Source organism: Eleginops maclovinus, chromosome 2 (genome assembly GCF_036324505.1).
Source record: "Eleginops maclovinus isolate JMC-PN-2008 ecotype Puerto Natales chromosome 2, JC_Emac_rtc_rv5, whole genome shotgun sequence".
Lineage (NCBI taxonomy): Eukaryota > Metazoa > Chordata > Actinopteri > Perciformes > Eleginopidae > Eleginops > Eleginops maclovinus.
In genome coordinates this window covers 19,012,512-19,029,891 of record NC_086350.1, presented here as the reverse complement: position 1 = coordinate 19,029,891, position 17,380 = coordinate 19,012,512, and the positions used below count along the sequence as shown (strand labels likewise).

At 43.3% G+C, this 17,380-nt stretch overlaps 1 protein-coding gene across 3 annotated transcripts in view; it reads right to left on the bottom strand.

Moving 5' to 3' along the window:
• Positions 1-17,380, bottom strand: part of hipk2 (homeodomain interacting protein kinase 2) — a 77,799-nt gene that overhangs the window by 45,160 nt on the left and 15,259 nt on the right. For all 3 annotated transcript variants that reach the window (XM_063901402.1, XM_063901420.1, XM_063901412.1), the window contains exon 2: positions 8,365-9,544. In XM_063901402.1, the coding sequence (XP_063757472.1) occupies positions 8,365-9,544 (1,180 nt within the window). The remainder of the gene's footprint in view (positions 1-8,364; positions 9,545-17,380) is intronic.

Genomic DNA, 17,380 nt, shown 5'->3' with positions numbered 1-17,380 from the left:
AGCATTGGTGTGAGCTTGAGCTGATGAGCAGACGCTCCACCTTCAGATAACAATACTGTCCTTGTTTGAAAAGAAACCATCTTGTTTGATGATATATAGATTTGGGATGATATGAAAGACTGTGTGGCAGTGATGCTGCCTCCCTGACGTCCCTGCTGTGTTTAAAGGGGTGATGTGAGCGATGTCCAGATCTTGCTGATAACAAGCCGTGTTCTCTCAGCTCAGTGATAGACGGTCGGGGCAAAACCTGGTGCTTGTGTTTACTGCGCACAAAAATCTTACATGCTGTGAATGACTCAATCTTGCGGGAGGATGTGAACAGGTTGTGTGTAGCAGGACAGGACATAACCTTCTTGTTTAATCAGACAGTCACACACACCTCAAATTGCCTGGCGCGGTTGAGCAGCTACTGTTCACATTTAGAGTGATTAATTTGCCCATTGTTCTTTTGTTTCCTTTTCTCTTTTTTTTTTTCGTTATAGCTTTTTTCTTCTTTTGTTATCTGCAATCTCACTGGAGCTTGTTTTTTTTTTTTGGTTTACTCTGTGGGCTGATATATAGCGTCTTAATGCTCTTTGGTGCCTCCCAGCTTGTGCACTCAATAACCAGCTGAACCCAACAGACAATCCGACGCTCCACGCTCATAAAACACTGGGATTAGTCTTCAAAGCTCGGTGGTAAAGCACACAGGAGAAGTTCATTAGTTTGCCTTGCTCTTTCTCCGTGAAATTTAGAAATGTTGCGGTTTGAATATTAAAACAAATATAGCAGTTTTTCCTCCCGTTGTGGCAGCTTGTCTGCAGCAGTGATGTCTACAGCAACGGGTTTGCACAGAAGTAGATTAAAACCACCCTTGGATCCTGCCCCATTCCTAATGCTAACCCTTTAAATATTTAACCAGGATCCAATACAGGAGTAATTATTTTTCCAAACAAATTACGCCTCAGGCCCAAACCGCCGCAATCTGATATACCACAGCGATACATTCTCTGTCACAAGGCGCTATTAGTCATTTTAAATTATTTATCAAGCTTGGGTGAAATAGGATTTGCTTCAGAACTGTTTTATGACTAGCATGCTGCTTGAATAGAATCTTGAGTGGCCTTTATATCCCAAAAAAAAGCAATTTCTGTGAAAAGCTCCTCTGCCTCATTCTCAGAAAACCCTGGAGACTTTCATATGTGAGGAGTTCAGTGAGACACAAGGTCAATAATAGAATGACAATGCTGACGTGGGATCTGTGGAAACAGCTTTTTCCTTAAGACATTTGAACAAGAATGCTACGAAAGACTTCCCCCCAGACAACTGCGCAATGATGACGGATAGCCACATCAGATCCTTTATGTGTCATTAACTTCTCTACTCTTTCTGTTGACCCAAACACTTCTTAAATGGGCAGAAAAATCTGTTAAATAGGATTGTATTATACATTTAAACTTGAGATGCTATTTTGATTCACTTCAGTTTCATTCGGTTCCCTTTTTTGTCACATTCCCCTCTTAAATAAAGTGAAATATCTTTAATAAAATATTCATGATCCTATCTGAAATTGACTACCATAAATGCGAACAAAGTGAGGCGTTAATAATTGGGATCTAAAAGTCACATGGCGGTGACTCTTTACAACATTATGAGCAGTGCTGAAAATAACCTGTGTGGTAAGACAGAAACAACAGAGCCTTGTTTAATTCTGCCATCTGCAATGAAAAATAGCAACAATTTTATAGAGCGACAACTGTCACCATGAATATGAGCTATGTTTAACCGGGCTGTCGAACATCTTCTATCTAACACAATGAACACATTTTTCAAAAACAGTGAGGAACATAAAAGCACACGGATAAAACCGTTTAAAATGTCAGTGAGGGGAAAATTAAGTTAGTGTGTTGAGCCAGGGATGATACTAAATGAGGAGAGAGATGAGAGGAGGGGGGGTCATCAAAGCCTCTTTCTCTCTCTACACGGGGGCCCCAGCTGGATGGATGAGCGGCGCAGAGCTCTGCCCACTTGCCTGCCACAAATTAGCCAAAGTATTTACCCTTGAATATGCACATTAGCAAATTCCTCCAATTGAGAAAACAAATGCATCTGTTTTGTTCTGTTGAAAACTTCATGGGAGCCTGCATGGGCCTCTGCACACCAGGCATCCTCTGTTAAAGTGGCCGTCTGTCCGAACACACACACACACAGCCAGCATGGAGCCAAATGCAGGGCCCTGCCTGGCCTCCCCAATCCCCACCGGTCCTCGCCCCAGCAGGACAGCCATAGCTTAGATCAGCGTCTCTCCCGTCCTGTCTGTCTCTCAGTCCATTGGTTATTTCAGTTTCTATCTGTCTTTATAAATCTCCACCTCTGTAATTGGAATAGGCTACTCATCGATACTCTTAAAAAGAGTCCCGAAATGAACATTTCTCTTTTTCCTCTTTCCCAAGGCTCCATTGCCCTTGCTGCATATTTTCCATCCTGGCGCTAGCTTTTAAATATTCATGCAAGTGGATGGAAGAGGTGAGGGGGGCTGAAGGGAAGGTGAGAAAGAAGAGAAAGCGAAGGTGGCCGGGAAAGAGCCGAGGCAGTGCGCAGAGGTGGGGGCTGCCCCCCTTTCTGGAGCTCCCTGCGGAGGGATGGCGGGCATACAGGAATGGTGGAAAGGGGGAGATCAGCAGGAGGCCTCATGATTTATTTAGACCCGGGGGCACCTGTGCCAGTCAGACGCTGATGGCAGCCATCACCCTGCCGACCCACATGTGCTTGACTCTCAGAAAAGAAAGACCAATCTGTGGCAAGCGGGAAAATTAATATGCGACCACTGCTGAGACAAACTTTACCTGTCCAGTTAATGATCTCTAAAAAACTCTATTGTTTCTTGGTCGTAACCCTTACAGTTCAGTCTGGACATTTTAATGACCTTGCGCTTTATTATTTTCCCCGCTAGCCTGCGGTCTTATGCAGCAAACACCTGTAAGGCTGAACAAGTTTCTGCTTGTGTGCTGCCAACATTTGCTAACGACCCCAAAAGCTTAGGTGAGGGAAAAATCCTATGTTTTAAATAAGCCAATCAATATAGAGCAGACAGATTGCAGCCTCAGTGAGTTTAAGTGGGCGTCTCGCTGCGTTTTATCAAGGCAGCTTAATTTCTGTCAGCTTAATATCCTGGGAAATGTATGGAAATTGGACAGCAAGGGAGAACAAAGACAAGTATGTGGGGTAACTCAGAGAGCTCCGTCTCATCGTACAGCACACAGTCCAACACTATCAGTGGTGCACAAACACACGCACTCACGTGTCACACACACACCAGGAGCAGCCTGTCAGAGTGTATAGATACGTGTATCCGTCAGATAGGTGGCCAAGTTCACATTTTCCTTAAGAGTTAAATAATTCTCACTCATTATTTGCCCAAATGACTTAGAGCGGTTGACTCCTGTATATGTTACGATGCATATGCTCGACTACCTGTAGTTAATTAGCTTAGCTGCAACATGTCTCCTGCTCTGCGGAGACACATGCAAAAGCTGCCTAGAGGCGAATTATAAATGAGAAACAGGTTATTACGATCCTGTCATGCATACTAAGGTGTTATGACTGTCATAAAAAGCACAGTAGCGAATATAGGGAGCGGTAATTATCATTTTAGGGGGCTCGCTCTACACCCGTTCCTGATAATAGCATCTACTGTCAACAACAAGAGTGGTCACAAGCTGGAAAATAAATAATGAAAGCAACCAGAAAGCCAGCGAAAAAAAGTCTCATTGTGTCACAGCACACACCCAGTCAGGTAGAACCTAATGAATTCTCATCTGCATTAGTAATAATCTGTCAGGGCTTGGCGCAGAAAGAGCGCTGTTCCAGGTGCTGGTTAGGAATGCAAAACAACGGCCTTCTTCACCACCACCCACCTTCACCCTACTTCCCAATCTCTTTCCTTTCTTGATACTTTTTCGAGGATCTTCACATAAACAACACCTGCACAATTAACACCGCCGCTGCCACAAAGTGAATCTGCCTTTCTGTCCTGTTCTAATCCATCTTTCCTCTGTGGCAACCTGATCCTGCCGTTTACCCACCTTTCCTTTCCTCTGTAGCACGCACAAACTCACTCTTTAACACACGCTTCACAGAACAGTAACTAATAGCAACCTCATTCATTAAAACACCCCTTGATGTTTTGCACGGAGGCAGGGTAAATGTGCTGGAACGCCTGCCCCGTCTGTATGCATGTGAAACGCTAACAACAGATAGAGAGAGAGATAGACAGTTGGGGCGGGGGGCGGGGGTGGGGGGTTCGTCTTACACTCAGCCCGAGCTGTGACTACACTACCCCTGATGGAGGCAGATACATATTTCATCAGTTATCAAGGCTTTCGACATACAGGCCGGCAGTGCTAGAAATCCTACTGTATTGTTGGCTGCACCCATCTTTGGTGCTAACATGTGTAAAAAGGTACTAAAAGTAGAAAGTGCAGAGAGTTCCATAATGGGAGCCTTTTGTGAAGTTTCCATCCAGATGCATTAAGATCTGTTCCGCCAGAGGCCTTTTGCACGGCGAGTACTGGCCACTTCAGATCATTGGTGACATCAACAAGCCCTTTTCCTCCCTCTCAGACACTCATTTTCCTCTCACCCACAATGTCTAATAGGATATATTTTCATGCTCTACAACTGCATGTAACATAAAGGTTTCTCAAGCAGAAGTCTGTGATGTGTGCAGGTACAAGCTGGCAAGCGTTGACATGTGTGCAATATGTGCAATACAGCTTCAGGCTTCTGGGTTGTTAATATTAAGATGTTTAATTACCAGAGGAAATTGCTCTGTCTTTTTCTTTTTCTCTCTGTCTTGTGGCAATTAAGCAAGCCTCTTTAAAAAGCCATGGCCGGAAAGCCTTCCTGATGTACACAGAAAGGAAAGGCAAGAAAAGAACCATGGAAATAGGGGCTAGAGCAGTTTACAGCCGTTTGAACGCTCAAAGGAGGGGAACAAAGAGACGAGCTATACGCAAACAATTTACATTTTTTTAAATACTGGGATAAAGGCTCTCAGACAGTCACTCCAGAAAGCTGTGCATAGTTCTGCACTTATTCGTGTGCACAAAAAGTAAGAATGAAAAGAGAGCTTGAGAACGAAGCACTGCATTAATTGTTACCTTCGTCAGTTGCTGTGCGAAGTGGGTGTGACTGGCTGATTTACGGTTTTCTAAAGTTACAGAAACCAGATGTAAAACCCCAACATTTCTACATGTTAAGTTGAGGACTACTGAACCCTTAAGTGTAAGCTGAGTGTTTGTCTAAAAAAAAGTTTCAATTTTTTCATTGAGTGTACTGGCTTGGGTTTTACATTGGGGAATCCCAGTTGGTAGTTGCGCCTAAAAAAAAGCAGTGATGAACCTGCTTCAGATCCATGCAGACCTCTATTGGATATCCTTAAGGGCATAAAAACCGAGTACCATTTGGCAACACCACAATCAAAATACCTAAATGACAAGGCCTTTGGACAATCAAACAAACTATTACTCAGGGGGGGAGAAATGATCTTCTTTTTATCATCCTTCCCTCTGTATGCACATTACACCTCCCTTTCTCCACCAGCATCCACCACAAGGCCGGATGCCAGCTGTATTGCCTCAGGAAAATCAAGACAAAGTAAAAAAAAAGTATTGCTGCATTCCCCCCATCTCATTGTCTTTCAATGATGAGATAAATAGGACAAACACGCCAAATTGGGACAAGACAATAATCCCTTTATCTGGCAAAGGGTAAGCTTGACTAGCTGGCTTACCTGTTACGTCAGAAGCTAAAGGCTAGAGGGAGGAAGGGTAATAGGAGAGGAAAGGAGGATACATGCAGGCCGACCGGGTTAAGGTCACAATTGAATGAGATAAGGACGTAAATGCTACACAATAACTAAGAAGACAGAGTTTAGTCTTATAATATATTTTAACCGTAGTAGACTGTATTGAATACAGTGGCGCTGAGTGTATAACCGCTACAGACAGGCCTATTTGACAATGATAGATGAGCTCAGATACATGAGCCTGTATTCACTAATCACTGAAGCGAACAAAGTTGAAACTCTAAGCACCCTGAGAGCTGTTCTTGCAAATAGCATATCACTTGTTTACCTTGAACGCGAGCGTTATTTGCATGAGTCAACCTTGTGGAAAATCCATAAGTCATTTACAAGGCTCTTACAGCACATGCAACCCTTTCTTCAGCATATAAAACCCAAACAGCCATGTGTGAGACAAACAAAAGTGTTAATGGCTTTGTTTGTATAATGTGTGAAATGCGTTTGAAATGACTTTTCATTCTCATCTATTTTGAAAAAACTGGGACAGATTTCTCTGAGGATTCCTCCTTATATCTTATCTTATTTCCTACTCATCAACAAAAAACAGTATATCAAAGAAGACGACAGGGGGATGTTTTTTGCTTTTGTAAAGGATATAGAGTAACACAGAGCCGGCAAGTTGGAGCTGGCAAATCCCACCTGTATGTAATCTCTACCCTGTATAGGTAACGACTGCACAACAGAAAGAGAAACTATCACGCAATCATCCCCTCTGAAATCTTCAAAGATGGTTTGATGTTCTCCTCTAAGCTTTTGAACTCACCATGAACTTTACCCGCAGTTGAAGTTTGTTTGCTGCCCAAACGGCATGCAATGCTGGGACACAGTGGTGCTCATCTCCTATGAGCTAACTCTTTAAAATGTAAGACTTGCCTCATTCCTCACAATGAGACCTGGTAAGGCAAACACACATAACATACCATGTGACACATAAACACCACTCCTATTGCCTCAAACTAGGGTAACCAAGTTGCTAGTTTTGGTGGCTTCTGGGTAATTTTCTGGACAATCTCAGCCTTCTTTCCCCACTTCTGCTGCCAAGAGGAAATTAAGGGATGATCTCTCCTCTCTCTTCCACTCGTCACATCCCAAGAAAACAAACAGGAACATTTTATGGCCTGCTTGTTGACCCAAAGCCCAGGAGCAACAACAGGCTACTAGAGGTGTTTACTTCAGGATGAGCTACTTAAACTGATATAACAGCAGTGCCCTGTTGACGATCAAATTCCCATACAGGGATCCTAATATACTGTGGATTTAAGAGACACTCAGGGAGAAGTGTTTATAAAGTCCAGTTCAGTAAACACTATAACTCATATAAAGTAATACACCTGTCAGATGTGATAAAAGTCTGGCCACAAAGATAACAAACTCTGAATCCACTGAATTGAGACCACAAACTTCTCTCAGGAGAATCTACTGTGCGCAGTTGCAGAGCCAACACCTGGCATGTGTGTTTACGTGTGTGGTACCACAGCTCACACACACCTGTTCTTCCCTTCTGCCAGCTCCGGGCCTGAGCCCCAAACAAAGCACCTCTCTGTACGGACATGGACACTGTTTGATTCCTTGCAGTTCCCCTGATGCTGCGTCCACTGAAACCTAAACACACTGTTTGCTATGGGCAAAAAAAAGACTGTTTAAGAAGTACTGTGAAGAAGAAAGAAAAGGGCCTTCACGGGAAGACTCATCTGGTTCTAATGCAGGGCCCGCTGGTGTGGATTACAAGCACATATTACCGGAGAACTCAGGCTGACCCCTCATCTCTATCCCTGGGGAAATGGGAGCCCTCATTGGTGATGGGGGGCTGAGGGTACGGGGGCCTGGGGAGCAGAGGGGTGAATAGATGCCTGTGGGCACGCTGCCACCCCACGATTGGTGCCCTTCTTCAATGAGGGAGTTTCTCTGAAATCTTTTCAAACACCTTCCAAAAAAAGGGAAAAATACTTTCTTCCCATGAACCTCTCATAGAGGCTAAAACATTTAATTGTTCAAATTTTTCTTACGCTCTGTCTTGTCTTGACCAGTTTCACAACGTTTCTGAAGAACTAAAGCCTTTAAAATGTTTTTAAAGTAACATTACAACATGTTTTATCACATTAAACGCAATAAGCAGCTGTTTACTCAGCAAGCCTCTGAGTTTTACTATGCTATCCCACACTGGAAGGGGAGTTTACAACAAGAGTAACAGGCCAACAGGAAAGGCAGAATCAGAGAGAAACGAGAGAGAACTTCAGCAGCAGCTCATAAGGTTGGCAGAATATCACATGGGTGTTTGGCCAAATAATCATCTCAGCTAGGAAAACATTCCTCTTAAAGCTGGGATAAATCAAACAAGATGCAGAAAGCACAATAATCATCCAAACAGAACAGACAGGAACAGGAACAAACAACAGGACATGTCTTTTTTTCTTAATGCCGTTTCCTCTTTACATCTGCAAGGTTATGTAAATGCCTAATTTAAGTCTTTCAAATCCATTTAATAACAAAAATAATTAAAATGTCAAAGCAGCTCTTACCTGTAGTATCTGGACTGTAGATAAGTGGAGCAGACTGCTTTTGACACATGGCTGGCGGAGCCAAAGTCAATGACTTTGACCCGATAGGGCTGTCGAGACGGGTCCACGAGCATGATGTTCTCTGGCTTCAGGTCAGCGTGGATCAGCCCCAGACTCTTTAGTTTCATTAGTGCTGTGGCCACCTGCTGTAGCACGGGTCTGATGTATTTGAGCGGCAGAGGGCTGAACTTGTTCTGCTTGAGGAAGTCGTACAGGTTCTGCTCCAGCATCTCGAATACCAGGCACGTGTGGTTCTTGTGCTGGAAGCACTCGTAGGCCCTCACAAAGTTGTAGTCATCCGCACTCTCTGTGCTGAGACGCGCCAGGATGCTAACTTCGATCTGACCCTGCCGTGCATACGACGGGTGATTTTTCAAGATCTTGATTGCGACAATCTCGTTGGTGCCCCTCTTCCAGCACTTTACCACCTGTCCAAAGGTTCCTCGCCCCAAGAACTCCAGCACTTCGTAGGTGTTGGTCATGGAGCACAGAACCTCATGCTGCACCAGCTGGTAGTCCCCCTCGCTGTTGGAGCCGCTATTCTTGGACGTTGCGGTGGAGGTGGCGGTGGCCACCGTGGCCACCGTGGCTCCACTTGCTGCTCCGTTCTGGATCATCGATGGGCCGTGCTCTTCAATGATCTGCACACTGCTGTTGTTGTCAAGCTCCTCACTTTTGCGTTTAAGCCCGCATCGCTGGTAGGTGTCAAGAAGACTGACCGTGCTGCGGCGTGTCAGGTTGTGAACACCAACCCCACCACCAACGCCACCGCCGCCCCCGCCACCTCCACCACCACTGCTGCTGCTGCTGCTGCCTCCACCCCCGCTGCCCAACAGAGACCCCAAGGCCCCCGAAGTGCTGCTGGCTGAAGCGACCACAATGTGGCCCGCGCTGGCTGGGAAGATGAGTGCCTGCTCGTAGGGCAGGGTGGAGCTGGCGACCTGCAGGGAGCTGTTGATGCTGAGGGGGCCACTGGCGGTCGACAAGTTCTTGCTGCTGTTGTGGCTGTAGACTTTGCTGTGTGTGCCGTACCCTGTCATATCCCAGTTACAACTCTGCTCCACCTTCAGTTTCTTCACGCTAAAGAAGGCACTTGATTGGAGAGTGTGAGGGGAGAACACTTGCACTTGCGAGGCCATACCTGTAAAAACAGGGGGGCAGAGGGGGGGAGTAGAGAGGACAGGGGGGGATGAAAGTGAGAGGTTAAGAAATTGAGAGTGTCTGAAACACGAGTGGTAGCCAGTAGCTTTAAATAAAGACAGCTTGGGTCAGAGCAGGTCATTAAAACACCAAGCATAAACGCTGATGTGTCAGCCTTTTGAGCTCTTTAACATCACAGTAAAGTAATAAGCATTAAATAACCTCCAAAAGATCCCCAAGCATTCATTGCTTGGGCATTACCCTATTTTATGTTTTATGAAGCATTTTTCTTATCAGATAGTGCGACATCAAAACTTTAAAATTGATTTTTCTAAATACGCTGACATTTTTTTTGTTATGTTGTTGTATAACATTAATAAAAGCTAGAATGCTTAGCAGAAAGATAAGCTGGTTTAGATGTGCTTATACAAACCATTGGTTCATGCTGATGAAATGCTATTTCTCGACTGTTCCCATCTGCAGGAGAGTAAACAGGCTGAGGGAATACTAAAAGAATACCCTTTCATGGGACACTCCAGAGAGGGCAGAGCAACACAAAACCTTTCACAAAAACAGTCCCACAAAATAGTCCAAAGGAATGATTGCAATTTCCTTTCCCACTACACAACCCAGCCGTTGCATTTATTACTACACAATTAGTCACTTTAGAAAAGGTGGAGTAAGAAATGTGGTTAAAAGGAACTATGAGAACAGGAGAGGGGCACAGAACTCCCTCTCAGCTACGGATCCAGAAGACAACAAAACAAAAGCAAAACTGTAGCAATGCTGTGCCCTGAACTCATGGGAACAAGCTGCCTCAGAATAAGCAAACGCTTCTCCAAGCAAACAACTGCCCAAAAATAGTCCCTTTCTTTATCTCTTGCTTTGCAAACAGGCTTGTATGTATCATTGAAATGATTATTACAGCATAAGGAAGATTATAAGAGACTTCTAGCAATGCTATGTTTAAACTGTTTCCAGTAAACCCAAAATGAGTTCAATGCTAACAAACTAAGAGCTTCCACCTGGCTTAGCCTATGCCGATGCAATTAGAGCTCGCTGTTGATCAACTGATGCAGGAATCAAAGAACGCTTCAGTCGCACACAAACGCTAATGAAATACATGCAAGCACACAGCCTTTTAACTTTGTTTGCTGCTTTTGTGTGTTTAATAGACATCATGAAAACTGGAAAGTTTGGTTCTGCTCAAAAATAATTAGAGGAGCATTCCCCTCCAAGATGGGAGGACTTCCAAAATTGTAGGCTCTCTACTGCGGGCAGAAAGCAAGAGGAGGGGACATGCATGGTCAATTTGTCATTATTAGCCCGTTGAGTAGTGATGATGATTAATTCAGTAGGAAGTTGGCAGCCCTCCATTTTACTTTGCCTCATTTGTTCAATTTAATCTCTCTTAACCTCTTTTCCTCTTCCTTTTTTAAGATTTTTTTTTTTAGTCGTTCTGTAGCCTAACTTGGTCTTACTTGGCGCGGTCATTAGGTCTTAACCCTAATGCAGCAGGATTGAAGCTGCAGTGCACATAAGAGAGCTCACTGTTAGCTTGGTAGTGTTGTACATAAGCTAATGTAGCATAGATCCTTCATGCTTACTGACAAATATATTTAAGCCTCAACTATGATAACTGAACAATTAATTAAAAGAAATGTTTTGTGTTGAGTGCCCACGCCAATTCATGACCAGTTGTGTAGTCCGGGGAGGTAATGAAGATCGTCCGCTAGGCTATTAGGGGCAAGGCTCTCTGCTAATCACATAAGCCCTGGAGGCCAGATGTCACTCCTTGGATTACCAATTCCTGTGCCTGGACTTTACGCTAAAAATAATTTGAATGATGGGATGGCGTCACAGAGCAGCGTCAGCAGTGTGTGAGTGAGAGTCTGACAGGATAATCACAGACTGATGGACACAGAGATGGATGAACAGACACAGAGCTGGCTTGTTCCTCTTATGGAAAATTCCAGCATTACATATTTGCCAGCATTATTATGGATAGCTCTGGGTTTTACAAGGCCAGATCGAGGCTAGCTGCTCTTTGCATTAGCTTCACATGAATTCCTCTTCAACCCTGATCTTAGTCACTCATTGACTCTCCGTCAGTTTTAACACTGTGTTCAAAGAGTTCACTTGACATCGACTACATGGTGCAATGAACTGAAGGCCACACATTTATTTATTATATATTTAGAAATGAAGAGGACATTCTTGAAATTCTGCACAGCTGGTTTTTGCCACAAAACTGAAATGTGTACAAACAGCACCTCAGTTTAAAGCCCTGTGCGGAACACAGATAAGTAATGAAATGGACCAAAAGTAAGAGGTCAAACGCCTGGAATGTTATCTCATGACAACATACAAAGGCAACAATGTGACCAATTATACTTCATTGGGAAAGCAGCTCCAGTCTCCATTAATCATTCTTCATACACACTAAATTTCGAACACATTTATGATCTAGAATCTGCCAAACCCTCTATACTGTTGTCAAAAACAACACAGACCTTCCCATGGAAATGTCCTCTTGAAGTTTATTTGAATTTCTGAAGCCAATGCCAAGCGCAAAACTGTTAAGGTCCATTGTTGTGCATTTACAATGTTGGAATGCCTTTAGTAGCCAAGGCTTTCCATTTAGCATACCTAAAGGAACACTGTGTGTCCCACATACTGCAATTAAGCATACCAGAGAGGCATTTTCCACTGTTAAGAGGCAGCATGTTGAAATGGTAGGAGTCAATGTTTTCAGAGAGATTATTTCTCTGTCAGGGCTTTGTTAATCTTCTTTTTGGGAGGATCAGGGACGTTTTGCATGCCATGTGAGGGCAAGAGATGTACTGAAAGGGAGGGAAGGGAAGCGGGGCCGCGAGTGGCCCTCACATTCTCGCCTGTGACCTGCTTCTGTTTACTCTCTTTTATTAAACCCGCCATTTATACTGACAGCATGACAGAGAGTATTGATGAGGATGCCTTTAGACGCCACCAAAACCTGCCAAGTAGTCCTTTGTAATTACAAATATTCATTTAACATAAAACCTGCTTATCGTTCATCTCATCCATGCCTCTCCTCAAAGCTATGGGCTTTATACAAATCATAATTTAAAATGATTTAAGGCTGAGATAAAAAGAAATGTATTAAAATCCAGGGCAACTATTAATTATATTCATTATCTGTTAACCTGTTGATTTATTTTCGATTAATCCTTTGGTCTATAAAATGTCAGCAAATACAGAAGAATTTACACCCAAGTTTTAAAAAACCATGGTGATTTTTTTTCAGTCCAAAACCTTTAGGGTTATTTCGTAACGAATTATATAAAACGGGGAAAAAAAGGAAATATGAATGTTTCTCTTCCATTCTACATTAAAAAAAAACCTCGATTTGCTCATCAAAGTAGTTGTCGATCCTTTCTTTGTCAATTTACCTTTTGTGCAGCTGTAAAAAAGTCAAGGGTATAAGTTTAAATAGATACCTCAACCATTATCTGGGATACTTTTAAGAGACATCAGTTAAGTCTGTGTGGTCGATGTTCCACGGTCTAGATATGTTTGGACTTTTTCCTGAGGCCTAATGGCTACCGACAGCGACTGAGACGCTCTGATGACCCTGTCTCTTTACTGGACATCCCAGTGTCTGCAGGACTGAAGGGTGGGGAGGGGGTTGAATCACAGGCTAATGAAATGACTTCTGACTGTCTAGACAAAGCATTATAACACCCTTTGCCACAGTTTGCATGTACATGTCAGAGCACTACTATGTCAACCTCCATTCCTTTTTGAAACTCCTGACAGAGACGCACTGAAGAGTAAAATACTTAATGTCTTTTAATAAAATATAAGCAGAAGAGCTCAAGTTCCCCATCTTATACTGTAGATTATCCAAGGATAACCTCTGGAGGAACATTATTGTTCCAAAAGACATTCCTTTATTTGGAATGATAGTCTCTGACAGTCAGTCCAAACTTTCCCAGGGATGAGACTATTAAAAAGCACTCATATCATGGAGAATACTGTAAATAATGTTTATTGTTATAGTAATGAATATCTCTGTCATGGTAGTAGAAAAAAACATAAATTATCATGGAACAAAAAGGAAAGACTCTCAATGGTGCCATTTTGTTAGTTTTTGATCTAAGTAAGGTGACCTCATGATATATAATTATTGTATTTTAAATTGTTTGCCATGTTAAGATTTTGAAGCATATTTTGGTGATACAATACGTTCATCACAATCTATTTTGGCAAGGATACTCGTGGCAATCCAATTCCTATCACTCAGTTATCAGTTTCAGTATAGAAGCATTTGCATTTGCTACGTTCATACAAGTTTGTTTCATTTTTATCACCCATACTCATTTACATGTACATAGGCATGTGCATAATATCCAACAAAACCACTGTTAAAAACCTGTAGCAGGGACATTGAATTTGGGGTAAAACAAAACATTGAACGCACCACTGAAGAGGAACATATTGGCCACACAGAGAAGTCTATCCTGGAGTTCTGCCCTTAGGAGGGGAGCTTGAGCTTGACACGGCACGGTCTCTCTCTCTACATCTCTCTGTCTCTCTTTCCCCCATCCACTATTGACCACCCTGTCTGCCTTTTTAGCTCTCTCATCTCTGCTTATTTATAGAATAATGCATCAGACAAGCTCATGGGGAGATACTGCCATGCAGGCTGCTGCTCCATCAGCCTTTATGCTCAACTGCCCACAGTATTTGACCATTTGGAATTGGCTCACCATGTCTGTAGTTGCTCTCTTGCAAATGCACAAAAGAGGGCAAATATCCATCGAGCATATTGACAGTGTAAGAGGAAAATGTAAATGTTGTTTGACAGACGCGACAGGACTTCTCAGCTCGTAAATCAGCAACATGCCGGCTGTAAATGTGACACTCCCTCAACTCTCCCTTTCCTGGAAGCAAACAGCCAAAGATACAACATGTTGTGTTAGCTGCAAGATAACATGATGGGTCAGCACTAGTGCAAATGCACATGCATAGATACACAAGCAAGTACAGATAATACCCAACCAATTAATACTAACAAGCGGTTATACATTTTCTTTCATAAACCAAGCAATAATAACTTGTCTAGTTAAAGTAAAGAAAAACAAAACTTCTAACCTCAAGTAAAGCTGCAAAACCTGGCCCCTCTGGGTAACTGACACTAGATAAGGAGGGTGCCATTAATGCTGTTAGTGTGGTTGTAAAATGGCTGGTGTGAGAAAAAAAATTGTTTGCCTTGTTTATACTGCCAGGTCAGCCTAACCAGGCACTGAACCAAGACACAGGGTGGAGGAGAGGCGCGGGAGATGAAGAGGAGCGCAAGGGGGGAGGAGAACTGGGGTGGCCGAGAGGCTCTGCTTCAGCTAGATGTCTTATTAATCAAATCACGAGTGTAGCAAGTGTACAAAGCACAGCAACCAACTTCCTCCCCACTGCGCGAGAGAAAGAAAGAAAGAAAAAGAAAGAAAGAGAGAAAGAAAGAAGGCCTTGTGAAAAAGGCCCTTGTGCAGCAGAAGTAAAACGTTGAATGTAGAACAGAAAAACAGTTTGTTCTGTGTGGCGAGGCCTCCTGTGTGGCAGCAAACAATGAGAGGAAAATGTGAGCAACCACAAACCGATGGCACCTGTTAACTCACGGCTTCACTGCACTACCATTGACATCCACTGTATGCATTGCACCGTGCTGTGTTGACTACACTTGCAAACACAGTGCTGGGCCACGCAGGAACACACACCTGATAAGCAGCAGTTCTCCAGAATGCTTATCATGTACACACAGCTAGAAACGCCCCACTACACCGCACTTCCTCTTATGTCATTAGGATCAACAATGACAGCTGGACACAATGTTCAATAATGAGATTAACATATGAGAAGTGCAGGCAAGAAACACTAACCCAACACAGACAACAATGGGGGAGGACACACTGATGAGTATAATGTGGGAAGGAAAAATTGTACAACGGCAAATTGATTTGAGAAGGGGCCAGAGCGGTATGGATTTTGTAGCATGTCAGCTGTGTTGCGCTGTAATCTACAGTGACCGGCAGCCTTGTTTTGCTGCCCTTGCAACGTGAAGCAACCTGAAATTTTTCAAAGGATGGCAATTCAGTAAGTGAAGGACCAAAGTCAGTGATATGCAAACACAAAATAAAATACAAGAGGCCGATGTTCACTAGGGGACACACATGCATGCATACACAAACACAAGGAACCGGGCTTCTGTTGGCTACAGGAGGAGAATTAGGTTTGTAAAGGAAAAACCTTTAGAGACAGAGGCCTTGATTTTACTTCTAAATGGTCTAACCTCTTCCTGGACACACAAATATTATTATATTCTAGGGCTGAACGATTAATTGCATTTGCGATAATATCGCGATATGACAAAACGAGATTTTCCAACCGCAAAGGCTGCGATTTGACTGGTCACGTGACTTGCGAGCGAGCCGAGCGGAGCGGAGCAGGCAGGGAAAGAAGTCAACGCTGCGCTTGAACCTGTTGCACAATGGCCTCAGGCTCGTCAGAAGAGTGTACGGCTGGAAGTTTGGTACCAAAGAGGGGCGGCACGTCAGTTGTGTGGAATTATTTTGGCTTTAAAAAGGAAGATGCTGCGCAACGTCAGGTATTGTGCAGAACGTGCCTCGCTACTGTTGCTACCTCACGAGGTTCACGATTGTAATCACGATTGATTTATTGCTTGTGTTTGTTGAAAAATACATAAGAAGAGGACCTTGAAATAATCGCATATGAAATCGCAATTGCAATATTGAGGAAAAAAATCGCAATTAGATTATTTTCCAAAATCGTTCAGCCCTATTATATTCCCAGACAAAAGTGACTGCAGAAAAAAAATAACCGGGTGATCCTTATTATTTATGCATGGGCTGCCTAATGTATTCCGAACAGGTATTCACTAGGTGAGGTTAAAATTTGTATTAACCCAACTATGATTATCAAAGCCGAAGAATTCGATTAGTTGTTAGTCGTTACTCTTTACTATAATTTTGTAGCACTGTTTGCAGTATGTAAACTATTGATTTGAAGTGCAAATTAAAATACAATCCAACCGCTGCAGAGTAAAAACTGAAGGCAATGATGTAGAAAGTTCCAGAGGAAGATGGGGGTTGTTGGTATTACTACACTGCATCATCACCCCCACCCTGCAACCCTGCCCTGTCCCATGGAACAGACTACTAAGAATTTGTTTTGGGTGTGTTCTTGAACTTTGGGTTCAAAGTCTGCTTCTGCTTTGATATCCCACAGAGACAGCTGCAATAATGCCCTTCATGCTTGTTGGATGCACCCAATATTACACAAATGACTCTCTCTGCATGTGAGCAGAATGTGTGTGTGTGTGTGTGTGTGTGTGTGTGTGTGTGTGTGTGTGTGTGTGTGTGTGTGTGTGTGTGTGTGTGTGTGTGTGTGTGTGGTGCAGGTGTCAGTACAGGCGTGTACCCACTGACATGCATCCTTGCATTTCTGGGACTCCAACTGGTTTTTTTTTCTGATTTACTCAACTATCAAAGCCAGCTTATTTCTGTGATAACAACACACAAGTGACTACCCCAACTCACACACAGAGGGATTTATCTGACGCTCCACCCCTTGGAAACCCTGCGATGAACCCTGACAACAGAGTAACCAGTCCAACCTGACCAGGCACCTGGGGACCAATCACACTCAGCCAGCGGCGCTGCTTCCTGTATTTCCAAAACACAGTCATACTTGTTTGTTTGATCCACATCTGGTCATGAGAAACTACCTATGTCTGGCTGTTAATGTCAGCTCTGTTAGTTGAAAACAAGGAACTACTTTTTTG